General features: G+C 34.1%; 1 protein-coding gene across 2 annotated transcripts in view; it reads right to left on the bottom strand.

The window, feature by feature from the left end:
- LOC136026920 (DNA-dependent protein kinase catalytic subunit-like) overlaps positions 1–26903 on the bottom strand; it is a 197971-nt gene that overhangs the window by 21769 nt on the left and 149299 nt on the right. For both annotated transcript variants that reach the window (XM_065703758.1, XM_065703768.1), the window contains exons 20-23: positions 18172–18383; positions 15222–15375; positions 10525–11201; positions 6512–6667 (exon numbers count right to left, since the gene is read on the bottom strand). In XM_065703758.1, coding sequence (XP_065559830.1) covers positions 6512–6667; positions 10525–11201; positions 15222–15375; positions 18172–18383 — 1199 coding nt within the window. The remainder of the gene's footprint in view (positions 1–6511; positions 6668–10524; positions 11202–15221; positions 15376–18171; positions 18384–26903) is intronic.

Raw genomic sequence — 26903 nt, forward strand, 5'->3', positions numbered from 1 at the left:
CTGAAAGTAAGGAGCGACATTAAAATTTAAAACGAACAGAAATTACGCCGTATATGAAAGGGTCTGTTCCCTCCTCAACGCCCCACTCTTTACGCTAAAGTTTGACTCTCTCTCAAATCTACTTTTTAAAATAGTGAAAAACTTTAGCATAAAGAGCGGGGCGTTGAGGAGGGAACATCCCCTTTCATATACGGAGTAATTTGTGTTCGTTTTAAGTTTAATGTCGCTCCTTACTTTCAGTTAAAAAAACTTGTTTTTTTATTTAAATCCTGAACATTTTTGAATTAATGCCTGTTTTGTTCTTGGCTCTCCACACATGAATACTTAAAACGAAATTTGCATACTAATTTTTTTATGTTGGCTAAATGGCTGTTTCTTAGTTTTGATCAGACGATTTTGAGAAAAAGAGATGAGGGAGGAGGCCTAGTTGCCCTTCAGTCTTCCGGTTACTTAAAAAGGCAACTAGAACTATTAATTTTTTACAAACGAACTTCTATATTCTTATATTTTATTACGTACTAGCTATTGGGGTGGCGCTTCGCACCACCCGCGCACGTAAGTCGTTACGCGCCATATTAGTTACGCGCCATTGTAGTTGTGTCCCTTTGTCCCACCTGTGAATATAGATATATATATATATATATATATACTAGCTGTTGGGGTGGCGCTTCGCGCCAACCCAACACCTAGTTGGTGGGGGCGCTTCACCCCCCCCCCAAGCCCCCCCGCGCGCGTAAGTCGTTACGCGCCATAATAGTTACGCGCCATTGTAGTTGTGTCCCTATGTCCCACCTGTGAATATAGATTGATATATATATATATATATATATATATATATATATATATATATATATATATATATATATATATATATATATATATATATGGTTTTAACTACGTAAAACTTGCGAATATACAACATTCTTTGCTGTCCCATTGTCTTTGCATATAAATAGATTGTCAGGTTTACCGACTCTTGAACATGCAACATATAATGGTCCATGGGAAAACAATCTGTATTCAGATCTATACCTCATGATTCTAATGATTGCCCTTGAGCTTTGTTGATGGTGATTGCTAATCGACCATTCCCTGTCCCGGTGTCCCGGTCGTCATTTTTTATTAGTTTTTAGTTTTTTTTTTCTTTTTAGTTTTTTTGTAGTTTTTACCTTCTTTTTAGTTTTGTTAGTTTTTTTTTTTTACTTATGTCCTGGTCGTCATTTATACTCCCTGTGTCCCGGTGCTTTGTTGATTGCTAATCGAACATTCCTTTTGTCCTGGTCGCTTTCTCTTTGAGTGTCGTCATTTATTTTTTTCTTTTTTAGTTCTTTTAGTTTTTACCTTTTTTAGTTTTTTTTTAGTTTTTTATATGAAATTTTTTTTTAGTTTTTTCCTTTTTTTCTTTTTAGTTTTTTATTGGTTTTTACCTTTATTTTAGCTTATTTTTCAGTTTTTTCCTTTTTTTTAGTTTTTTTTATTTTTTATTTTTTTTAGTTTTTTACCTTTTTTTAGTTTTTTTAGTTTTTTTAGTTTTTTAGCTTTTTTACTTTTTTTATTAGTTTTTAGTTTTTTTTGTAGTTTTTGCCTTTTTTTAAGTTTTGTTTTTCTCCTTTTTTTTTCTTTTTTAGTTTATTTAGATTTTTAGATTTTTTAGTTTTTTTATTAGTTTTTAGTTTTTTTTCTTTTTAGTTTTTTTGTAGTTTTTACCTTCTTTTTAGTTTTGTTAGTTTTTTTTTTTTTACTTATGTCCTGGTCGTCATTTATACTCCCTGTGTCCCGGTGCTTTGTTGATTGCTAATCGAACATTCCTTTTGTCCTGGTCGCTTTCTCTTTGAGTGTCGTCATTTATTTTTTTCTTTTTTAGTTCTTTTAGTTTTTACCTTTTTTAGTTTTTTTTAGTTTTTTAGATGAAAATTTTTTTTAGTTTTTTGCTTTTTTTCTTTTTAGTTTTTTATTGGTTTTTACCTTTTTTTTAGTTTTTTCAGTTTTTTTTTAGTTTTTTATTGGTTTTTACCTTTATTTTAGCTTATTTTTCAGTTTTTTCCTTTTTTTTAGTTTTTTTTTAGTTTTTAGTTTTTTTTAGTTTTTTACCTTTTTTTAGTTTTTTTAGTTTTTTAGCTTTTTTATTTTTTTTATCAGTTTTTTGTTTTTTTTGTAGTTGTACTTATGTCCTGGTCGTCATTTATACTCCCTGTGTCCCGGTACTTTGTTGATTGCTAATCGAACATTCCTTTTGTCCTGGTCGCTTTCTCTTTGAGTGTCGCCATTTATTTTTTTCTTTTTTAGTTCTTTTAGTTCTTACCTTTTTTAGTTTTTTTTAGTTTTTTAGATGAAAATTTTTTTTAGTTTTTTGCTTTTTTTCTTTTTAGTTTTTTATTGGTTTTTACCTTTATTTTAGCTTATTTTTCAGTTTTTTCCTTTTTTTTAGGTTTTTTTTTTAGTTTTTAGTTTTTTTTAGTTTTTTACCTTTTTTTAGTTTTTTTAGTTTTTTTAGTTTTTTTAGTTTTTTAGCTTTTTTATTTTTTTCATTAGTTTTTAGTTTTTTTTGTAGTTTTTGCCTTTTTTTAGTTTTTTTAGTTTTTTAGCTTTTTTATTAGTTTTTAGTTTTTTTTTGTAGTTTTTGCCTTTTATTAGTTTTTTTCGTTTTTTAGCTTTTTTATTTTTTTTATTAGTTTTTAGTTTTTTTTGTAGTTTTTGCCTTTTTTTAGTTTTTTCAGTTTTGACGTCACCTGATCCAGTTTTTTCAGGTGACGTCACCTGATCCATCCACAGATCCACACACAGACAACTATATATATATATATATATATATATATATATATATATATATATATATATATATATATATATATATATATATATATATATATAGAAGATATGAGGGAGTTTGACCCTCTTTAATACATTGCTCTTTACATCAAAGCTTAAATTTTGTCCCAATTCTTTAAGAATTACCCCTGAATCACAAAGGCCATAGAATAAATAGTTCAGATTACTAGAAATACTTTAGCGTAAAGAGCAGGTATTTAGGAGGAGATGAACGCCTTATATGCGTAATAATTTCTGCTCGTTTTGTGTTAATGCTGCTCCTTACTTTCAGTTGAAAATACTTTTTCATATTTATTTTTTCATTGTCTCTTGTTTTAAATAATGCTATACTATCCTCCGCCCCCTTCATGGAAATTCACTCCTCCCATGACAAATTCCTCCATGGAAAGATCCTCCCACGTAACCTCCTCCCTAACCAAGAAAAAGATTCCCCTGAAAACGTCTTTACACTTCCAAATAACCATTACTATATGTAAACACTGGTCAAAGTTTGTAACTTGCAGCCCCTCCCCCGGGGATTATGAGGGAGTAAGCCGTCCCCAAAGACATAGTTATTAGATTTTTCGACTGTGCTGAACAAAATGGCTATCTCAAAATTTTGACCCGTTGACTTTGGGCAAAAATGAGCGTGGGAGAAAGTCTAGGTGCCCTACAATCTTTTTGTCACTTAAAAAGGGCACGAGAACTTTTAATTTCCATGATGAGCCCTCTCACAACATTCTAGGACCACATTCTTGACTTAGACTTTTAGGGGGTGTTTTCCCCTTTTTTCCAAAATAAGACGAATTTTCTCAGGTTCGTATCTTTTGATAAGTAAGACTAAATTTGATGAAACCTATATATATTCAAAATCAGCATAAAAAATCGAATTCTTTTGATGTGTCTATTAGTATCAAAATCCCATTTTTTTAGAGTTCGTTTACTATAGAGCCGGTTCGCTCGTTACTACAGTTCGTTACCACGAACTGTTTGATCATATCATCAGACTCACCCTATCAGAGAACCCTACTGTAGAGGTTTCAAGCTCTTATCTGCAAAAAAGTGGAATTATGTATTTTTTGTCAGAAGAAAGATCACGAATGCGTGTTTATTTTTTTCCCCGCAGGGGTGATCGTATCTACAATATGGTCCAAAAATGTCACGAGAAGGCTCATTCGAACAGAAACTAAAGGTTCTAGTACCCTTTTTAAGTGATGTAAAGAAAAAAGTTTTCAGATAAAATTGCTTTTTCCAAAATTGGAGAAAAAGCCAAGACAGTTGATAGTCTGAGTGAGAGGCACAGCTTGTATAAGCCTTTTCCTGGAATTTATAAAAATGATGTCATTTTCCTTTTTTGATAGATATTATACCATTCACCCATCCATCTTAGGACAGAACTAAGGTATATAGTCATAGAACTTTGAGGATGATCGACATTTCTGTCAATATATGCAAGATATCTCACCTCATTGATTGTATCTGTTTCGTTGATCGTAAACACTCAAAGCCTCAATGATTCTATAATCTTTGTCAAATTGATTATATAAAGCCTCCATTGATTGCATACGCTCAGTTAGTTTGGAAAAGCTTATGTTGTAAGATGGGTTTATGTTGCAAAGATGAGTTAAAAATATCAAAAAAGTTAAATTGTGAAATATCGTTATATTCATTATCTATTTAGTAATTTAGATATCTTAGTATTTCGTTCGTTTTGGTTTGGCTATTCAGCAATAGTAGAACAGAATCGTTCGAAATTTACACCTGGGGATTCAATCAATTTTATGGCATGTTGTCACGTTTGAAGCCAACAGATCTGATTCAACCCTTAAGAAAGCTCCAGCGTCCCATGTCATAAATTTGAAATGCTCAAGGCGTCTTATTTAGTTATATTTGACCTATGCATGCTCATAACTTTTCAAGGCACGAAAAAACTTAGGGTGAAATATCCATTTTTCATTTTTTCAGAAATGATTCCTGGCGATATAACAATACCAAATTTAGGAGGTCTTTCGCTGTAAAGCACACAAAATTTGTGTACAGCGACAGATCAATTGGTTATCCCTTCAGGCTTGCATAAAAAGGCTTAGTGAGAAACGAGTTGGTCTTGTTCAGTATTCCATCGAAGCCCCGCGTTTGACAACCCAACTGCGACAAGTGAACTTATCTCGTCGACATTACAAAGCAAGTTGACAAAGCCATACCTTGAATTCACGGACTGCTTTCTTGGTCTCCCCAACAAATTCAAAACAGTTTTCCAATCTGAGCTCCCACTTCTTCATTTCCATTCATTAAGAAAGACTAACGCAGGCAGCGATGGAAGAACTTCTCCAGGGCTCTTGACTCTTCTTTTTTTTGTACTTTTTCCTTCTCAAAAGTAGGTTTTTGAGCTTTTGACTTCTATGGAATACAGCTCACCCTTCATTAGGTTGCAGCTTGAGCAGTAACTATGATAAGCCATGTCTTGCAAGCGTCTAGTAATACAGCTTGGACTGTCTACTCTACAAAAAAAATTTCTCCTTTTGCTCCACCACATGGCTTCACAATAAGCCAATTTACATTAATTTCTTGATATTTTCGATTGGCCCTGTACCAAGCCTAACCCGCCGACGAGCATAGAGGCTGAGAGCCATTACTTTAATCTTGTAGTCACTGATAACGAACCTAATAGTCTTAGCAATCTCGGTAACATTATTGTACGTGGTTCGCGGGCAGTTCATTCCCATAGAGCAATGTTGTCTGTGAAATGTCTGAGGCCATCTAATCGTCAGCATACGATTGCGCTATGGTATCTCAAGGGAGCATTAATATGCCAATATTTCGGGTAGTTGAATAATACACAACTACCACAGCAGACATCCTTTGATTTACTTCTAAATGAACTAAAAACTTAGAAGTGCAGTTACCGTCTACATAAACATAAGCATTATATGCACTTCGAAGCATCGGAGATAAGTTGCAGAATGTTAAGCCATAATCATCCATAGCCCCTCCGTAATGAGAGAGTCAAAGAGGGCTATAAAGTTGATAAAAGCGATAAAAAATAAAATAAAATAAAATAAAAAAGCGATAAAAAATAAAAAGATTTTAAATAAAATCTGCTGTACTGCTGTAGGATAAAGTGATTCGTCAATAACTATTCCGGGCCGTTTCTGCCAGTTTGTAACCTACTGGTTCAGGATAGGTAAACTCATTTTGTGCTTCTTTGAACCAAATGAAAAGAATGGCACAGAAGATCTTAATCACTTGCTCACACATGGACATAACTTCTAGTTCCCACAAACGACTTTGTCTCTCTTCTCATGAAGTGCAACACCGATCAATTCTCTCCAGACTTCTGACTAGGTATTAGTCATCCATATCTGTACAAACCGGTCAGTTAGACGGCACAGTAGATATGGTGAGGCATTGTCTGTTTCAGAAGAAATCCATTCATCCCAAAACTTTCACACTCTTCATACACTTGAGCACGCTTTGTACGCCCTTTCAAAAGAAAGTACGAGAGAGAATCCATGGTGACTGACAAAATTTTTAGCAAGCATCATATTTGAACTAATTTATCTTTTCTGATGCTAGAAAAGAGGATACTTTTACGTTCCAGCACCACTCAGCACGCAAGGGAATATTGTCCTTTTTCCCATAGCCGGTTCACCAGTAATTTAAACATTTTGAGGGGGGCTATACAATAGAAGTGTGAATAAAATACCTCTAAGTCCATAATTGTTGAGAGCCTGACTACTGATGAAAACGCTTTTTGTTGTCGGCTACTCCATAGTATGTTTTTCGCATGCTTGTGCTTCTCCTTGATAGCTTTAATTACCATAGATAGAATTTCCGTAGGATCCATATAAAATTTCCAGCCCTAAAAGAAAACATAAATCGATAAAAATATGAATCTGAAGTTTCTCTGAGACGAATCGCATGAACAGTAAGCGTTAATAGAATAATATCATTTCTATACAATTAATTTTCTTTTCTTTAATACATATACGCAATATATTTTTGTAAGTGCAACACATGATCCTGAAACAAAAACAACCAATATAGACGAGAATAAAAAAAAAATTTGCTAGATACCCTTTCCAATTATAAATCATTTTAAAAGTAAATCTTTACTGATACTGTCCATATACCAATTATTGCTCAAAACGAACCACTAATAAGGGTTGCTCCACTAAGGGCAACGTAATAAAGAACGAACCACGCCCCTTAGTAAACAAAAATTAAAAAACGCTTTAAAAAAAAGTTCCAAGCGAAAAAAAATGCTATCTTTAATTGTTTCATGAATGGTAATTATTATTTCAATTAGTCTTAACAGTAAAAGTTCGATGCGAAAACAAATTTATGAAATTTTAAAAAAAGCCTAAAACCCCTCGAAAACGGCGTCGGATCAAAACTGATATTATATTATTGAAATCACCGTTGCCAAAGATCCCAATCAAGAAAACACACCCCCAACCTTCATCAACAAGGAAATCCCTTATTTACATGGGGAATAGTGATATGTCTCCTTTTCAAATTCTTACTTTTTGTTTCGTGAGGGAAATTAGAACATCATAGAAAGCTGCGTAAGAGCTCAAATGAAAGGAAATTACAATTTCTACCTGCTTTTTAAGCAAAAAATTAGTCGAAACAGCAATTTTGGTAAAAGGAATTACGGAATGACAACGTGATTCGTTATTACTATTATTTTTTTTTTTTTACTAGGCTCTTGCAACAAAAAAGCCAAATGCTTTTTCCTAAGGTAATATATATTAACTTTAAAAAAGCCGTTTAGATAAAAGGGGTAGTAGCCCTAAAGCAGGATTGTATTTTCCTTAGTGTGTTTAAGAAGGTACTTATCTCCGCCTGTGGTTGAATTCAACAAGTAAAATACATGTCTTGGAGAAGAGTGGACGCCCCGGTGAACAAATCCAATCCGAGTTCCCACTTGCATTGATTTATAGAATCTAAACAAAAATACATCAAAGTTAAAAAAAAAAAATTCCATGTAGAAGATTTTTTTGCGACAATTTTTTTTTTTACCCAGAGCAGTTACTGGACCAGTAAGGGTCTGATAAATAAATAAATAAAAACAGGTAAATAAAAATAAAAACATCATATAAATAAATAAAAATATTATAATTCAGAAACAATAATACTTTAAATATCAGTTTTATGAAGACAAAAATTCTTTGGTACTTTTGAATTTTCGGTGTAAATTCAGTACTAAGAACCAATAACTAAATCTGAAAATTCAAATGATATTATAAGTCAGTGCTGTTACTTGAATTTAAAAAAACAATAAAACAAGAAAAGCAATATTGAAACTTAAATCAAGTAGAAAATGAACTCATGTTAAATTCAAACGTAAAACACACAGTAATTCCAGTGAATGAAGTGAATCAAACCAAAAGCGAATAGAAGCTTACATAAATAATGAAGTCACACTTAAAAAAAGAAAAAAAGAATTTATACCAGTGTTATAAAACCAACATAAATGATAGTTTGGACAATAAAAAAGTGTTTTGGATTAAACAGGCCCATAACATGACAGAGAAGCTAACTTTGACTTTAGCTTTTGAAGGTTAATTTAATTTTAAGACAAACAGAACTACTTTTGTGCATAATTGCCGTGATTTTTCGATTGTCTAAGCCTAAATCATCTTCTGAGCTTTTCCTCTCACCAAAAATTTGAATTTGTATTTTTTTTCTTTTTTTTTTACAGAATCATTATCAAGGGCGATAGAATAGCCACCTGTCGATTATTGCAGGAACAAAATACCAACAGGCTGGGAAAATATACTGAAAACAATACATTTCAGCCTTTTTTTCTTTTATGACATTTATAATCCAAAATTGTTGAGACTTTCATAAATTATATATCAAACACTCAATCCACAATCATTTGTTATTTTTATTATTTTTCTTTATTGCAAACAAAAACATATCGCTCGAAAAAAACAAAAACTGTTTTCTAAAAAGTGCAAATTGCGCCTTGGTCTTTAGAATGCACATGGGGCGCTAGCCCTAATTGTGGCAATTTCTGTTAAGTTTGAAAGTCTAAAGTTTGACTTGATTTTTTATTGTAATTTCTCTTCGTTTTGGCTAGAGGCATGGGACCTTTCAACTATACCGAACAAAATGGCTTTTTCACATTTGCGATCTCATGCCTTTCGGGAAAGGGCAGTAAAAGGGTCGTCGGGGGAAGAGCTAGTTGCCTTCTCATTACTTTTGACTCTTGAAAAGGGCACTAGTTCAGCTGGAATGAGCCCCCTCCGAATTTTCTAAGGAAAATCCTTCCATATAAAGTGGCTTCGTAAGAAAAATAACATTACATGGATTCTAGTTCGTTCTTTACTTAAGCAGCACTTTTGTGCAGCCTATGCTATCTTCAAACTCATAAAGTTCAGAGATTCATTTGCGCTTTACTAAAAACGATTTGTAATTTGAAAAGTGTGTTTTTATCTTTAATTTGATCAAAAACAACACAGCAACATAATAAGTCATAAGACTTGTCAAGGCTTACAAATAAGAGCTATAATAAATAAGTGTAGGCCTACTCCTACCCTCTCAACCCTTTTAAATGCCTAGCGTGCCATTTATTCTTTACTGAAAACAATATACGTTTCGAACAATTTGTCTGTGACTTTAAGTGAAATTCACTGTTTCAGAAAGTCCCATTTTTTCTATCTAAACTTTTATTCTAAAACAAAGAAAATTATTGCCTAAATAAGACCTTTAAAACCAACAATGGAAATTTAGAAGCAATCTGTTTAGTTTGTTGAAGTAATAATTTGATAAAATAAGTCAATGATTAAGAAACAATAAATTTGTTAAATAATCAATCAATAATCAAATATCCAAAAATAATTTACCAACTGATTTTCTATGCATCTGAAAAGAATGAGTTTTAAATAACAAAAATTTGGGTGAAAATTTGCTGCAAATCAGACAATGGAACTAGATTGTCTGTTTGACATTTATGAGCTCCTGGAAGTCTCAGCAATTTTTGATTTTTCAATCGTAATGAATGCTACAAGATTCTGATAGACAAGGAGGAAATTCAAGATTATGCTTATAGATTACTCAAGCTAAACGATCAACTAGCTAGGGGCGGATCTAAAGCAAAATCCTGGGGACCCAATGTGCGCCAATAAGCGAAATCTAGTAAGGGGGAGGGGCAATGTGACAAGGCCGTCAATAATAGACCAAATTAACAAATTTATTTTAAACAAATATTGAAAAACAGAAAAAAAACAAGAGATGAGGGCGCCAGATAAAATCTTGCGGCCCAAGGTTCCACACCCACACCCCTGGATCCGCAAGTGCAACTAACTATTTTGCCATCTATAGTGTGTTCACACTGGTTGTACTTCGGCACACAACATTGAAGAATTTATAAAATACCTTCTAAATTACAAAGAAAATCTCTCCTTAATATTTATCTTAGCGAACAGCAATTAATATGACAAAATAGCAAATATATTTAGAAAATTAGCCACCAGCTCCTGTAAATGATTGTGGCTTACTTTTATTAATGTGATTGGGTAATTTTGGTAGTTTGAATCGCTTGTGATCAAACTTTTACAGTCGATGCGTTCTCAAGTTGGCAAGAGTACAGCCCAAACTACAAATTACTTTCTCGTGACAAAAATAATCTAGAATTTGAAACCCTAATAAACCATTAAAAAAAAGACCGTTATAAAACAATAAACCGTTAAAAAAGGGAAAACATACCTTCCTTAATTTTGGCTCCAAGGTTTCAAGGAATAAGGAAACACCTGCAATCATCTGGGTGGAGCAAGTTTCATCAGACAAAACCTTATTCACTTCAACAGAGACGTCAATACCATCCTCCAAAATGCTACAGAAACTCTCAAAAAAGTTTAAGGGCATGTTTTTACTTGAACTTGCGAGCAGAGCCCTTTTAACTTGTTCAAGGGATTCATGACATGTCAGCTCAAGTAAATGAAACCCTAAAGTATCAGGTGAAAATACCAGTGTCTTGATAAGTTGAAACATTTCACCGTTTTCAAGTATTGTGCTGAGAGTTACTGACGAATTTGATTGAAGTAAAGCAGTAATAAACTTTAAAAGTTGAACAAGAACAGAACATTTTACAAATATTTCCTCTCTGTTGTCAATTTCCACTTTGAGGCTGCTAGTTATTTTCTTAACAAGAAATTTAATCTTCTCCAGTAAAGATGATGCAGGATCCGTGAGTATTTCATCCGGGTTTACCACACCTGCCTCAAAAAGGGAGGTATATGCCTCCAAAGATGCCTCTAAAGCTCTCATGAAGACACTGTCATTAATATGTTTAAGGTTTAAATCACTCTCTAGAATAGAAATTAATTTGGATAGACTTCCCTCAGCCATTTCATCCTTAACAAATTTTGCAGCGCCACTTGTATCTAAAAGAAATATTCTCTTTAATGCAAAGCGTTTTAAAACATGAATTTAAATATGAAAGAAAAGTTTGATCCCAAAAGACAACACAAACAATATGACTAAGCGTTATGACAAATTCCATTTCTTGGATTCTACTGCCAGCTTGTATAAGGTGCAAAAGCAAGGCGGTAATACTAAACTTTATTCCTGATCCAAGGTCTAGTTCTAGTTTAGACTACAAAATTTCATCTAGACTTAGTCTACAAATGACTGAGGTATGTGCTGCAGAATTGGTAACGTTAACTTGGTAAAGAACATGTGTCTTCAAGTTGCAATAATTCCCACAATTTAATTTAGTACATTTCTTTCCATACTTATTACTCAACCTAATGACAAGTACATAAAAAAGAAATAAAAAAACTCATTGCACATTGATTTTTATCAAGAGGATCGTTATAACGAACAGAAAATCCCAAATTCTTTTCATCAAGAAACCTATCGGAATAATAAGAACTAGTGTAAAAATTAACTCTTTTGATTGTCCATAAACGATCTTACCTCTGAAGGAGGAGAGGGATTCCCAAATTCTTTTCATCAAGAAACCTATCAGAAAGGATTATCAGTTATGAACTGGTGTTACTGGAAAATAGATTACTGGAAATTAAACGTAATAGCTATGCCTTTTGGTGGGTAAACACACGACACGACCTCTATAAGTGGAGTGTCCTTATTTTCTTGTCATAATGAAATCCACCAGTGATTTATCGGATATCCGTCAAACTTGGTTTAGAGATTCAATAACAATTCGTAGAAAGCGAGAACTAATTTATGTAATCGTGACCTTTTGGGATTTGGAACCTACCCAGCCTCTGTCTGGGTAGGGCTACCTAAACTGTCTTTTAGGGGGGTTTCAGGACAAAAATGACCAAGGGGGAGAGGAATCCTAAACTCAAGTTATTTGAACTTCTACCAAATGGGCTCTAGAGAGTAAAAAAAAAAACATAGTCAGAGGTATTAGCTAATGTCATAGTCATTATAGTTATGCCCGGGCCAAATCAATCTCCAGAGGGAACAAGAAGGCAGGGCGCCTATTATCTTGTTATTTTCAAATCTAAAAGAAGGAGGTATGCGTTTTAGATCAAACACGAAGAAAGATAAAAGTCAAATTTGTACTGGCATATTTCTAGGATCTACACCTAGTCCAACCTTTGTGGTGAGGGGCAGATGGAGAATAAAAAAAAACCTATCATAGTTCATCAGGAGTGATGGAGATTGGAGTGGGGAGGGAAGATCTTGGGCTCATTTTTATCTTCCAATCATACCGTTCGATCATATTTGTAAGATCACATTTCAAGAGAAGTAGCAACCGGTGGTTTAATTCATAATATGTACGGGGGTAGGGGAGGGACAAAAATTTATTTTAAAATGTAGGGAAGATTTTGCTTTTTCTTCAATTTTTTAAAATAAAAGTACCAAACAAAAGAAAATTTTTAATAATAATACCAAAAAGGGTAATTTTCATATCTAGGGACCCCCCAACTACTGGTTGCAAAACACCTATCACGCTACAGAAAAGCGGGCAGGGGGGCGGATGGCGATGGAAGGGTCAAGGCCAAATTCGGTCTCCAGAATGTTTGGCCCCAAATCAGGTCAATATTTTTGGTAATATCTTTGAAATGCACAAAGTTGATCAAACCACAAAACATGAAAAAAAGACCATAAAATCATTCAGATAAGTTAAACATTGACATACGAATTAGATAAATACTACAGATTAAATGCGCCAAAATCATGACCAGTAACATACCCCCTCCCCCATTGTACAAGTTCATTATTTTTAATTATTTTAAATTATGATTTCATTATTTTACCCGAGTGTATGACATTCATGCTGTTTTATATATACAGACAGGAAAAATAGGAAACACACTTTCAGGGGATTCTAGAGAAGCATTGCGCAAGCTAGATTCAAGCATTGCGCAAGCTAGATTCAAGTAATTTGCCGCAGATAACTAAAGGCCCTAGAGGGTCATAGCTGTAAAGACTCAGATTAGCGATACACCAGCTGAAATTACTAACTACACGTTCTTCCAACTATATAACCTTTACTAATGTAATATTATATTCATACTACATGAAAGTATTACCTTATCCCTCTTAAGTTTGATGAAAGATTGGCAAGATAAAAGGAAATAAAAATATAACGTTGGCTCCAATTCAAACTTATCAAACCCTCCTATAACAGTGTGAATTCTAAATTTCGTTTCTTTTCTCAGTGCAACCCGACCGCTTCAATTTCTTTTAACGCAAAAAGATGAACATTACCATCTGAGACCTATGGCTCAGCTATTCAAGACATATCACAAGAATATTGTGCTGTTTGTGAACAACACAACTATTTAAACCGCAATTCACAAAAGGGGTGACTTGTTAAAAAGGGACCACTCTATAACGTGTTGACACTTCAGTTACAGAACTGATAATTTAAGAAGAATATTAAAACTGCTTCCATCAAAAAAAAAATTTGTGATCTTTGATTTTGAAGAAAATATTTTATTCGTACGACAGAATCACTAATTTTTTCCTGTCGAGGAATTGCGCAGACATGCAATCAAAAGGTGTACAAATTAAACTACCCCCAACAGATAAGGGGCAGATTGCCTTTTTGACGGTTGACTGATTCACATCAATGTAAGAAGAAAAACTGACAAAATTCAATTGTTCCCAGTCCAAGTTGCAGCCTGTCAACGACACTCCCCTCCCCCTTTAACAGCACCCACCACTGCCAAAAGCATCAAAACATGTGATCTTAAATATATGCATAAAATGAACCCTTATATCTTTTATTTTATTGGTCTTGTTATGATAGTGCTACTGAGATGTGTTCTAATTTCCTTCCATCAGTGTTCCATGTAATCCCTGTTATGTGTTCCCCTTATGGAAAATCATTTTACCTGATGACAAGCTGATTGATTCTCTATGTAGTCCAATTCTAAGGCTTTCGCTTTCAACTTGGGCCATATTATATGATCCGTTTGAAACTGACTAAGCCATTTGTTCGATTCTTTTCTCCATTTTTTGCAATAGATCATCTTTGTCATTGGAATAGATAGTTCAACTGAACCGAATACACACCGTTGGAAAGTTAATTGAACAAGTTCGATTAGAATTCTATTGGAATACCGTTGAAATTCAAGTTCTAAAGCACATTACAAAAAAATGTGAAAATAGGTGTTGTCTAAGGTGATAACTAGATTTTCTTTTCTTTTTTTTAGATTAGTTGCAACTTTTGACGTGAATTTAAAAAAAAAGAAACTGTATCAGTAATTTTTATTTATATTTTTGAGATCTGCAAAGTAAGCTAATAATGAGAAATTATCAACTCAGTTTTATTCCTGATTTCAAGTTTCCAAAATTCTCTGATTACCCATAGCTCACTTATATTTTGGAAAAAAAAATAAAAAATTTCCAAGTAATTATGGTAATTTTTGATTTTTGGCAAGTAATTGGTAATTGGCACGAATGTTTTCGTAAATTTTGACGAATTGATTTTGGCGATTTTTTCCTAATAAGGGCCTTAATTGGTGAAAAAACACTATTTGATTACCTTTCGTTAACATTCAGAATATGGCAAGATTTACTTTAGTTTCTATAATTTTCCGTACAAATTTTTGAAATTTTTTTGCCAGAAATATTCGGTTTTACCCAAAAATCTACACGAGGAATAAGATTTTTGGTTTTATTTGTTCACAGAATACTTGTTTTGGGGCCTAAAACCGCGGTATTAAGAAGTTCAAACAAGTCAGAAACAGCACTTATAAAAAGTGATCCCTCATAATCATCCACTTTAATTTTAGACTATGTGCAAAACTGTTTACACAGTGATTTCAACTCATAAGCCATCGCTTGTGAATCATAACTCATCATAAATAACACACAAATTACCTGAAATTTTTGTCCTAAATCAAAAATAGTTAAGTTTTGATTATATGCAACAATGTTTATAACTTACCAATCATAATTCATCATAACACACAAATTACCTGATATTTTCGGTAGGAAATCAAAAAACAGCTCGATTGTTAAACGTCGAGCTTCTTTTTCTGGTCTAGCAATATGCTGAAAGAGCCAAAACATAATATCCTTCAGTGATGGCTCAAGAGGGAAATTTGGTGGTGCTCTTACTACTTTCTTTGGCTGAAAAAGGAAACACAATCAATTTTTAGCGTTGAAAAGCCACATCACACTAGCAAACTTTTGGGTAAGGATTCTCAGCTATGGATTTTCAGAAAAATTCAGATTTTGTACCATTTTTGTCGTTTAATTCTCATATAGTGTCATTCACTATATACATTGTTCTAAGTAACGAATTGCTAAATTTTTCAGTGGCCAATGTAAATTCTAAATAAAAAATTACCCAATAATCAGTTTAGTTCATAATTTTTTATTAATTAAAAGATTTACAGTGCTGGATCAGGGCAAAAGTCAGTCTGGATCAGTTTTATGATAAAGCAAAAACTGTTTTTGAAAAAACTAACTGTTGTCCATTTAAACCCTTGCTTGATATGAATTCTCTGTATTATTTTCTGTCGTGTCCTTCTTTGACTTTTCTGCAGTTTTCTTCGGTGCTGCAAGTTGTTGGAGCAAAAAAGTGCCCAGCATTAAGTAGATCTTAAATTCAATGCTACTAACCTACTAACAATGGCTTGTCGTAGTATAACCACCTCAGACCAACATAGCACAAGTCAAGGATTTATTCACCTCAATAGAGCGATTGAAAAGTCACTTCCTATTTTTTAAATTTTTTAATGAATAAATAAATCCAGATTTTTACAAAAGACAAATATAAAAAGTACAGACGTAATTTGAGGTTTTGTTTAAAATTCTAAATGTGCTTAAAAATTCCCTGCTTACCAAACCTCACGAAAATTTATTGAAGTGAAGCAAATATTCATTTAGTGCTTAACATTTCTTGCAATATTTGATATTTTCTTGACAATAGTGAGTTTACGAATATAAAAATAGAGTACCATAGCCTCTGTAGCCCAAGCTGCTTTGGAAAATTGATGAAGAATAGAGCGGAATTCGTAAGTCAATAAATTTAAACTTTTGCAAGATACGCTATAAAGTGAAGCACATATTCATTTAGTGCTTAATATTTTTTGCAATATTTATATTTTCTTGATGAGTTTACGAATATAAAAATAGAGTACAATAGCGTTTGTCGCCCAGGCTGTTTAAGGAAAACTGATGAAGAATGGGGCAGAATTCGTAAGTCATGAAATTTGAACTTTTGCAAGATATGCTATTTTTAGCGTTACCAGCTTTATTCAGCACCAACAATTCAACAGAGACATCTTGTTTGAAAGTACTGCTATGAGTAAGTTGCAGCTGGCAGTTTATATGACATGGCGACTGTCAGATTGAATGGAGCCTGGTTCTCATAAGATATTTAGCCATTGATGCAGTTTAGCTTCCTTTCAGTTTAAAAAGAGACTTTAATAAGCTAGTGCAACAGAAATTTTGAAAACTGGATACACGCCAGTGAAATTGAAGACTGCCGGTAGGGGTCCAGATCAGCTTCAAAAATTTAAGAATATCAATTGGTTCCAAACTTCCGTTTTCTCTGTCTGTGTACGCATTTAGATATCCTTCCTTGGATCAGGGGTCCAGATCAGCTTCAAAAATTTAACGATATTAATAGGTTCTGAACTTCTGTCTTCTTTGTCTGTGTCCGCATTTAGATATTCTTCCTAAGATTAGGGGTCCAGATCAGCTTCAAAAGTTTAACGATATTAATAGGTTCTGAACTTCCGTTTTCTCTGTCTGTGTCCGCATTTAGATATCCTTCCTAAGATTAGGGGTCCAGATCAGCTTCAAAAATTTAACGATATTAATAGGTTCTGAGCTTCCGTTTTCTCTGTCTGTGTCCACATTTAGATAACCTTCCTAAGATTAGGGGTCCAGATTAGCTTAAAAAATTTGAGGATATTAATTGGTTCCAAACATCCGGTTTCTCTATCTGTGTCCGCATTAAGATATCCTTCGCTACAGTATGAGCTTAAGTATCCAAATTCCATTACAAATTTTACATTAGACATTTACCTTCGTGTCTTTTCTGAACAGGAGACTGGACTTTTTGAAGAGATTCTATTTTTAGCGTTAGCAGTTAAATTCAGTCGCATATAAACAGACCAACACACTGTGTTCCAGTTCTAGATTTATTGCGAAGTAATGACTAGCTGTTTATACTAAATGGCCATTTACCAGAGAAACTGAATAGATCAAGCATAGGATACAGTTTAGTTTCCTTAGGGCTTGAACCAATCCAGCTAAACAAGTGAAAAGCAAGTAGGTTCCAAATTGTCATAAACTTCACAAAAATAACTTAAATTCTTTTCCCAAGCACTGACGGTTTTGGTCTGTCTTGTGGTCGGGTCTGTCTGTTTGGTCTGTCTCGAAAACACGTCTCCCCACAGTTTTCGCGCCAAATATTAAGAAATTTTTTATCTATTAACAAAATTTATTCAGTAAAATATGAACAGGTTTGAATACAAAATATCTCAAAAAATAAACATTAAAATCAATAAAATTGGTCTGCTTGATTTTATTTTCAAGGAATGGTAATTAAGATATGGAAAAAAAATAAAATTACAGATCCAATTGGACTTACAGCCAACTACACCATGTTCTTAATTTTAATACAAATAAAATTTTAAAAATTACAAAATGATTATAGCCCTTGAATTATTCGTTTAAAATTTTCACGCCTAAGATTTCCACGCACTGGGTAAATACCCCCTCTGTCCCCCTAAAACCGCCTCTGTACCCATGTCTATGCTTTAACCAGTTATGCCATTTTTTATAGGAGCACAACTAAGAATTTTAGAGAACTCATGTTAATATTACGTAACAACAGTGATCATAAAGCGAGCAATTAACAATAATTAGTAAAATTTAATTAGTAAAATTCTTTATTACCATAGCTCTTACCTTTAGGAACAAATTTGATTTTTCAAAGACAATACGTTTCAAATGTCGAACAGCAGAAATAGCTTGCAAAACGGTGGGTGAATATTTTGCATCTTGGTCACATTTGGCCAAACATTCCATAAAGTGCCACAAAAGCTCAAAGGTAAACATCTCAACCAATAGCTGGTGCTCTCGAAATTCTCGATAAGTAGCATTCCAACCAGTACAAGCACCTTCAAAGCAAAGACTACATGAAAAAAAGACCTTTAATATTACATAATCTACTCATTAAAGGATTTAGTAAAATCAACCCAATTGGGTCAATGATTTTTGACATTTGTGGCAATATAACAAAAAAAAACTGACAACCCTGTATACAGATACTTGCACACATATGTGAACATTGGGCAAATTTCCAGTAATAACAATTGTGGCTTAAAAATTTACCTTTCTAGCTCAAAGGTATACATCTCAACATACAAACTATGCTTTCAAAAGTATCGATAAGCACGATCCTAGCTGGTACAAACACCTTCAAAGCAAAGGTTATCTACAATAACGTGTCTAATACAATGAAATACACAAAAAAATTAGCATAATAAGAGAAATTAGGCAATGATTTCACCTAAACACTTTGAATTAACCCAGACATTTGGGTTGTTTTACAAAAAAAAACTGACAACCATAAATACACACATGCACACAGAGGTGATCACAGTAAAAAGTATCTAAGAATAATTGACAATGTGTGGTTAATAAATGCACCTTTCTAGCTCAAAGGTAAGCATCTGGACACATAAATTATGCTCTCAAAATTCTCGATAAGCAGCACCCTAGCTGGTAAAAACGCCTTCAAAGCAAAGGTTACATACAAAGAGGTTAAATAAAAACAACAAGTTTTTTTTTTAACTGCAAGTAAGGAGCGACATTAAAACTTAAAACGAACAGAAAATGTTCCGTATATGAAAGGGGTTGTCCCCTCCTCAACGCCTCGCTCTTTACGCTAAAATTTGACTCTTTGTCTCAAATCTACTTTGTAAAACATTAAAATACTTTAGCGCAAAGAGCGTGGCGTTGAGGAAGGGACAATCCCTTTCATATACGGGATAATTTCTGTTCGGTTTATGTTTTAATGTCGCTCCTTACTTGCAGTTAAAAAAAAACTCGTTTTTTTATATTTAATTTCTGAACGTTTTTGAGTTAAGGCATTTTTTGATTTTGTCTCACTCCAAATGAATAAATAAAACAAAATTTGCAAATTGATTTTGTTGGTAAACGGCTTTCTCATAGTTTTGATCGGATGAGTTTCATAAGAAAAGGGGTGGGGGAGAAGGCCTAGTTGCCCTGCAATTTTTGGTTACTTAAAAAAATTATTTTTTTACGTACGTTTTTGTTAGTAATAAACATACGTACCTTACGAATGAACTTACGTAACGAACTTCTATATTTGTGTATTTTTACACTAAGCTTGAATTTTCTCCAAAATCTTTAAGAATGACCCCTGAATCACAAAGGGCGCAGAATCAATAGTTGAAATTACAAAAAATTCTTTAGCGTAAAGAGCAAGGTATTATGGAGGAGACAAACCCTTTTATATACGTAAAATTTTATGTTCGTTTTAAGATTTGATGCTGCTCATTACTTTTAGTCGAATAACATTAATAACTTTTGTTAAATAATGCTAGAAAATCCTGCACCCCCTTCATGGAAATTCTCTTCCCTCATGAAAAATTCCTCTATGGAAAGATCCTCCCACGTAACACCCTCCCCCCGACCCACCCCATCCCAACGCGAGAAAGTCCCCCCTGAAAACGTCTGTACACTTCATGATAACCATATCTTCTTTTTGATTTTTTTTTCTTCCACGCTTACAGAGCACTTTGAACATCGAAAAGAGTTGCTTAAGGGTTAATTTTGAAGCTAAGGGTTACATCCAAGGGATTCTTAGAAAATTGTTTAGTGGCATCATTGTTGCACGGTAAGCTACAACCAAGTAAAGAGCGATTCACTACCCATAGTTACCATTAGTTCAAAAAGAGTTTTAAAAAAATGCACAGTTATAAATTTCTATATGCAGGTGATTAACGAATACCAACTATTATATCGATCTGTATTAATAGTAAAATGTTACTTTGAAAAAACGTTTACAGGAATATTCAACAAGAGCCTGAAACTCCTCGAAAATGTATAGTCATCTAAATGAAAAACATGCCACCAGAATTGTGACAGCTGAAAATTTCTATAAGCTACATACAGCCCCACCTTTAACAACAAGGAAAAGTCTTGATGATATGATGGGATTTCTGCACAGCATTTGTCGCTGTGTCGTGAATTGTTTATGGAGCACTTAGTCCCCCCTACCAAATTATATTTAACCTGGGATGTGTACTTGATTCTTTTTCAGTTGAAGTAAAAAGAATAACCCCTCCTTACAAGTGTTCGTCTATTCACCCAATAACAGTTGCAACAGTATTTCGTAGAGTTTTTGAGTAATTGATAATTGAAGAGTTGCAAACTAAATATACAGTTCAGGCCCATCTGTTCGGTTTTCAATCTCGCCTTGAGTGTGGTCATTTCCTTTCTGCTTTAATTGAAGCAGAAGAATACGTGAAGGTTTTGCTTTAGCTGACCATGATGTAAGGCACGAATTTGATTCGCTTCTTCAAGAGGAGATATTATTGGATATGGGTTTGGTCAGTGTTGACCTCTGCACCCTAGCCCCCCTGGCTGACATGAATGCAAATCTAAAAGCTAAACTCAGGCATCCTCTACTACTTAACGATTATATTATCTTCTTATATGGTTAATTTAAAAAACTTGTTCCACAAAACAAGTTTTTAATGAAAAGTCAAGAGCTCCATTAGGCCAAGAATGAGCAAAAATAAAGTCAAATAATCTTCCAAACGTAAAACTACCACAAGTCACTATCAATAAATGAATGAAACTAAAAAAAAAAAAAAAAAAATAAATAAAAAAATAAATAGCCAAGTCAGACTCAAACTGAGCATAAATTAACATGAGTAGGGCTGATAACACCCAAGCCTTCTCAAGACTAGAATACAATTCATGTTTTATTGAAAAAACAAAAAATAAAACATATAACCATGGATTATCAGTTTAATTGACATATACTGATGTTTACTCCTTTAAGATTTTGATAATTTTTTATTTATGAAAGCAGAAAAAGTAAAAACATTTCTAACATGTTTTGTTTTCGGTAAAGCGCAAGTAATAGCAGCTAATTATGTTCTGGTCTTGAGAAGGTGTATGGGTTGTCAAAGACACAATTTCCAGACCTTTTAACTACGCTGTACAAAACAGCTATCTCAAATGTTGATTAGATGCCTTTTGAGAATCTATGGGCGTGGGGGCTTTAGACTAATAAAAATAGCTATAGCCCTTACAGTTTCCAAACGAATGAATCTTATTTTTGAACTTTCTACGACAACAAATGGCCATCTCAAAATTTCTATTAGATACATTTTGAGAAAATACGAGGTGTGGTATTCCCCTTAGATCACGCTCAATCTAAAAAAAAAAAAAAAAAAAAAAACACTAGAACTTCTGTTTATCAATTCAATGAGCCCCCTCCGAGGCTTATACGATCACCCTTTCTATATAGACCTTATATACCCACAGGGCATTACTTACAACCCTTCCCACACCGCTGTGGGGAAGGAGTTTGATCCTCAAAGACATAATTTCTGGACCTTTCAATTACATTGAATAAAATGGCTATCTCAACATTTTGATTGGATGTGTTTGGGAAAATTTTGGGCGTGAGAGAGGGGGTTAGTTGCCCTCCAAACACTTTTGACTATTAAAAAAGGCGCTAGTCCTTTCAATTCCCAGTCGAATGAGCTATTTTCGAAGCTTCACCCACAACAAATGGCCATCTAAAAATTTCTATCAGATACATTTCAGGAAAATACGAGGTTATGTGTGTGTGTGGGGGGGTATCCTTCCTCCCATCACTCTGAATCTCAAAAAGGGCACTAAATCATTGTATTACCAACCCAATGAGCCCCCTCCGTAGTTTATACGATCAGCTTTTCTATACAAACCTTATATGCCCTCTGGGCATGACTTACAAACCTTGCCCTGAGGGCTGTAGGGGGGAGGGGTGTCAGCCTTAAATACATAATTTCCAGACTTTTCAACTAAATTAAACTAATTAGGTATCTCCAAATATTGATTGGAAGTAATTGGAGAAAAGATGGGCGTGGAAGGGGGATTAGTTGCCGTCCAATCACTTTCGACTATTAAAAAGGGCACTAGCCCTTTCAATAGAAATCATGATCGTATTAACTTCGGAGGGGACTCAATGGATTGGTAGTTAGGGGTTTTAGGGTCCTTTTTAATATTAAGAGTGATCGGAGGATGCTACCAATCGAAAGAGCCTCCTCCAAAGTTAATATGATTACCATTTCTATCTATAGCTTTTATGCCCCGGGGCAGAACTTACAACCCTTGCCCTGAGGGCTGTAGGGGGTGGGTTGTCAACCTTAAATACATACTTTTTCCACAAAACAAGTTTTTAAAGAAAAGTCAAAAGCTCCATTAAGCCAAGAATGAGCAAAAATAAAGTCAAAAATCTTCCAAGCGTAAAACTACCACAAATCACTATCAGTAAATGAATTAAACTAAAAAAAAAAAAAAAAAAAAAAAAAAAGCCAAGTCGGGCTCGAAATGAGCAAAAATTAACATGAGTAGGGCTGATAACACCCAAGTTTTCTCAAGACTAGAACACAATTTGTGTTTTATTGAAAAAACAAAAATAAAACATATAACCGTGGATTATCAGTTTAATTGACATGTACTGATGTTTATTCCTTTACAATTTTGATAATTTTTTATTTATAAAGTAAGAAAAGTAAAAAAAAAAAAATAAAATAAAAAAATACATTGTGTCTACATCGCTCAAACATGATGCTGAAGTTCGAACATGAACACCTTTTTCAGTTACAGTGTGTTTGGGAAAATGGTAGGCGTGGAAGGGGGGTTAGTTGACCTTCAATCACTTTCAACTATTAAAAAGGGCACTAGTCCTTTCAATTTCCAATCGAATAAGCCCTTTTTGAAGTTTCTACGACAACAAATTGCCATCTGAAAATTTTTATCAGCTGCATTCGGAAAAATACGATGTGTGGGGGGCTATCCTCCCTCTCATCACTCTGAGTCTCAAAAATGACACTAACTCTTCAGATTAGCAATCCAATAACCCTTTTCGATCATATTATACGATTAGCCTTTTTAATAAACCTTATTTGCCCCGAGGGCATAACTTACAAGCCTTGCCCTGATGGCTTTTGGAGGGTTGTCGTCCTCAAATACACAATTTCCGGACTTTTCAACTACGTTGAACAAAATGGCTATCTCAAAATTTTGATTGGATGTGTTTGGGGAGTTAATGGGCGTGCGAGAGGGGTAACTTGTCCTCCAATCACTTTTGACTATTGGAATGGGCACTAGTTCTTTCAGCTTCCGATCGAATGAGCCTTTTTAGAAGTTTCTACGACAACAAATGGCTATTTAAAAATTTCTACCAGATTCATTTCGGGAAAACCCCAAGTGTGTGTGTTGGGTATCCGACCATCGATCACTTTTAATCGTATATATAATACTAGAACTTCTGATGGCCAATCCGATGAGCCCCCTCCAAAGTTTTCGCGACCACAAACTTTATGTTAGCCCTATAACATAACTGACAACTCTTGCCCTGAGGGCTGCGGGGGGTTGTCATCCTCAAAAGAATACTTTCCGGGCCTTTTAACTACGCTGAACAAAATAACTATCTCCAAATTTTGATTGGATGTATTTGGGGAAATGGTGGGTGTAAGCGTGGGGTTAGTTGCCCTTTTATTACTTTCGACTATTAAAAGGGGCACTATCCCCTTCAATTTCCAATCTAGCAAGCCCTTTTAGAAGTTTCTACGAGAACAAATGGCCATCTCAAAACTTACATCATATACAATTCGGGAAAATACGAGGTGTGGGTGGGGGAAGGGGTATCCCTCCGGTTGCTCGGAATCTTAAAGATGGCACTATAAGTTCTGATTACCAGTCCAATGAGCCCCCTCCGAAGTTTATACGACTACCCTTTCTATATAAACTTTAAATGCCCCCAGGGCATTTAAAAAACAAATAATACATACAGCCCACATCACTCTTTACTTAGGCAGCGCTATTGAACTGCCTATGATTTTGCTGCTTCTCCACGTCGAAATCCCCTTCTCGCGGTAAAGAAGAGGATAAGACAAGGTGCTATTTTGTAACCATTTAATAATAGCAATGTAAAGCCACAATCAAAGTCACTTTTATGACTTATAATCTGCGCGGTATAAATTTGTCTTTGATTGGTTACGCGAATGACGCACTGAACCTGAGTCGGTTTCTGCGAGGGCTTGAAGATAATTTGATCAAGTTACAACAAAAGTATGCCTGTATTGGACTCCAGTTTAATTCTGAAAAGCCTGAAGTACTGCTTTTTAAATCGAAATGATACTGGGCGAAGCGTCACACTCGGTCATTCTATTCTTTAGCTAGCGAATGACCTTGCGTATCTGGGCCTTTCTATTGGACGGTTAACACTAGGCCGCTCTCCCATTTTACAATTAATTCTAGTATTAATACTTTTTTATAAATACTAGGTTACTGCTTTCTCATTTCCAGAAGCAATCTTCTTTTACTGGCCCAGGTGTACAATGCTAAGGTTTTGCCTGTACCTTAGCCCATTTCGGCGCATTTTTACGGCTACAGTTAAAATGAAATTGCGTTCACTGTATCGAAAGTATCTAAATTTTTTGATGCGTTTACCACTATGGACAAGCAATAGGTATGTTACGCGCCAGTACAGTGTTACCAACACTGAAGAAACGGTTCTGTATTAAATTAATCGGTAAAATTTGTCCATCAAGTCCCGCCTGTGAACCAAGATTTGACAGCAGTAGTTGTCATTTGTTTCTCGCTGTTGTATTTTTGTTTTGTTCGTGTCAGAAGAATTAGTGTCTTGTCTATTTTTTTTCTTTTTTATACTCCATCGGTTTTTTTCATTGAATGGTATTAAATCGGTTTATTCGTTAATGTCTACTCGCTTTTTTAGATTCTGCGGGAAAACGCCTACACAAAGTGGCATATTGCCCACGAAAGTGCAATTTAGGTGTAATTTTTTGAATGGAAAAGTTTGAAAGAATGGAAAGGGTACTATCAAAATCTGTATGGTAGAAAACTGTAAGCCTGAGATTTAGAATCCCCCTCTTGTATACCCCCCTCCCAAGTCCCTAAATATTCCTCATAAATCGTCTGCAAGACTAGCAGGCTATTGCTGCATCATAGAGAGCTCTTTGAGATCTCATTTAAAAGCTGATTATTATATCTATGCACTTTTTATAAGTATGTCTTGATATCATTGCCATAAAGTGCCACATGCCACCAAAATAATTATTTTTGATGCCATATCTGAAGTAGAAAGGTCAGGAAGCAAGAAAAGGGCACGGTAATGATTTTCACGGTCGAAAACCTAAAACCTGAGTGTTACATCCTTCCTCTTGTATACCCTCCTCCCCCTAGTAAGTTCTATAGATTATGTGCAGAATAGCAGAAGTATAGGTCTATTGCAAAATCACATAGAGACATTTAATGACTCATTTTAAAGCTCTTGATCATATCAAAATGCTCTTTGTAAATTAATTTCTATACCTCCATCATAAAGTTCCATATTGCAACGAAAATCTTCGATACAATTCCTGCGATAGAGGTTCTGGGAAGCATGATAATGGGACACATGAAAATTTATTATGATCATGAGATTTACAGTTCCACCTTTTTAGCGCTACCCTCTTCACCCCTTTAGCAAATTAGTAAAGGGAAAACCACATTTTACAGTAACAAGAAGTTTAAAAACTTGTTTTGAAAAAAATTTACAAAAGTCCACTGATTATACAGATTTGACAGAACAACATTTATCAATACAAAATTAAATTTCGAGAATTCAGATAAGAGCTTGAAACTCCTCGCTTTGACAAAACAAACCCGCTATGAAAAAAACACGTTTATTGCATTAAAATCCAGAAGACGAGCAACCGGTCCGTAGTCAGTTGTCAAATTCATCAGAAATCTCGATCAATTTGTATTTCGGATAGGCAAAGCAAATAGGTAGACCTGCAATATTGGCTAAAATCAACTGTCTATTAATATTTCGCTCAATTTGTAAAATTCTGAAAAACCAGCGTTTTACTGAAAGCACAAAATCAACATAAGAAAAGACGATTACGAGCATAAAAGCCTTGAAATATCCGCAAAAAACTAATTTACAAGGCTCTTCGCAGAAGCGAATTGAAACACAAAATCGAAATAGAAAACACGAATAGGAGCAAAATAGTCCTTAAGAACAATAGAAAAAATCCAAAAATAATCTAAAAGGCTCTCAACAATCTTTCACTATGCCATAGAATCATAAAACTTTAGTAGAGGGTTTTAATCCTCTCACAACCCCATGTATGATCTGCTTTCAGTAAAGCGCATAGTTTTTCAAAATTCCACAGATTTAGAGAAATATCCCAAGTGGGTTTTTATTTGTACTCATACTACAGATATATGATGCATAAGCTACGAAGCAGTAATTTTTGTTTGTTTTAAGTTTCATCTTTCGCTCTTTTCCCCCATAAAAAAAAAACAACTTTTTTTTCATTAATCTCATTAAGAAGAGATCTGAAATTACTACAGTAATAGGAAGTATCCTAAGTAACAGGAAT

This window comes from Artemia franciscana, chromosome 1, assembly GCF_032884065.1.
Source record: "Artemia franciscana chromosome 1, ASM3288406v1, whole genome shotgun sequence".
NCBI classification, from domain to species: domain Eukaryota; kingdom Metazoa; phylum Arthropoda; class Branchiopoda; order Anostraca; family Artemiidae; genus Artemia; species Artemia franciscana.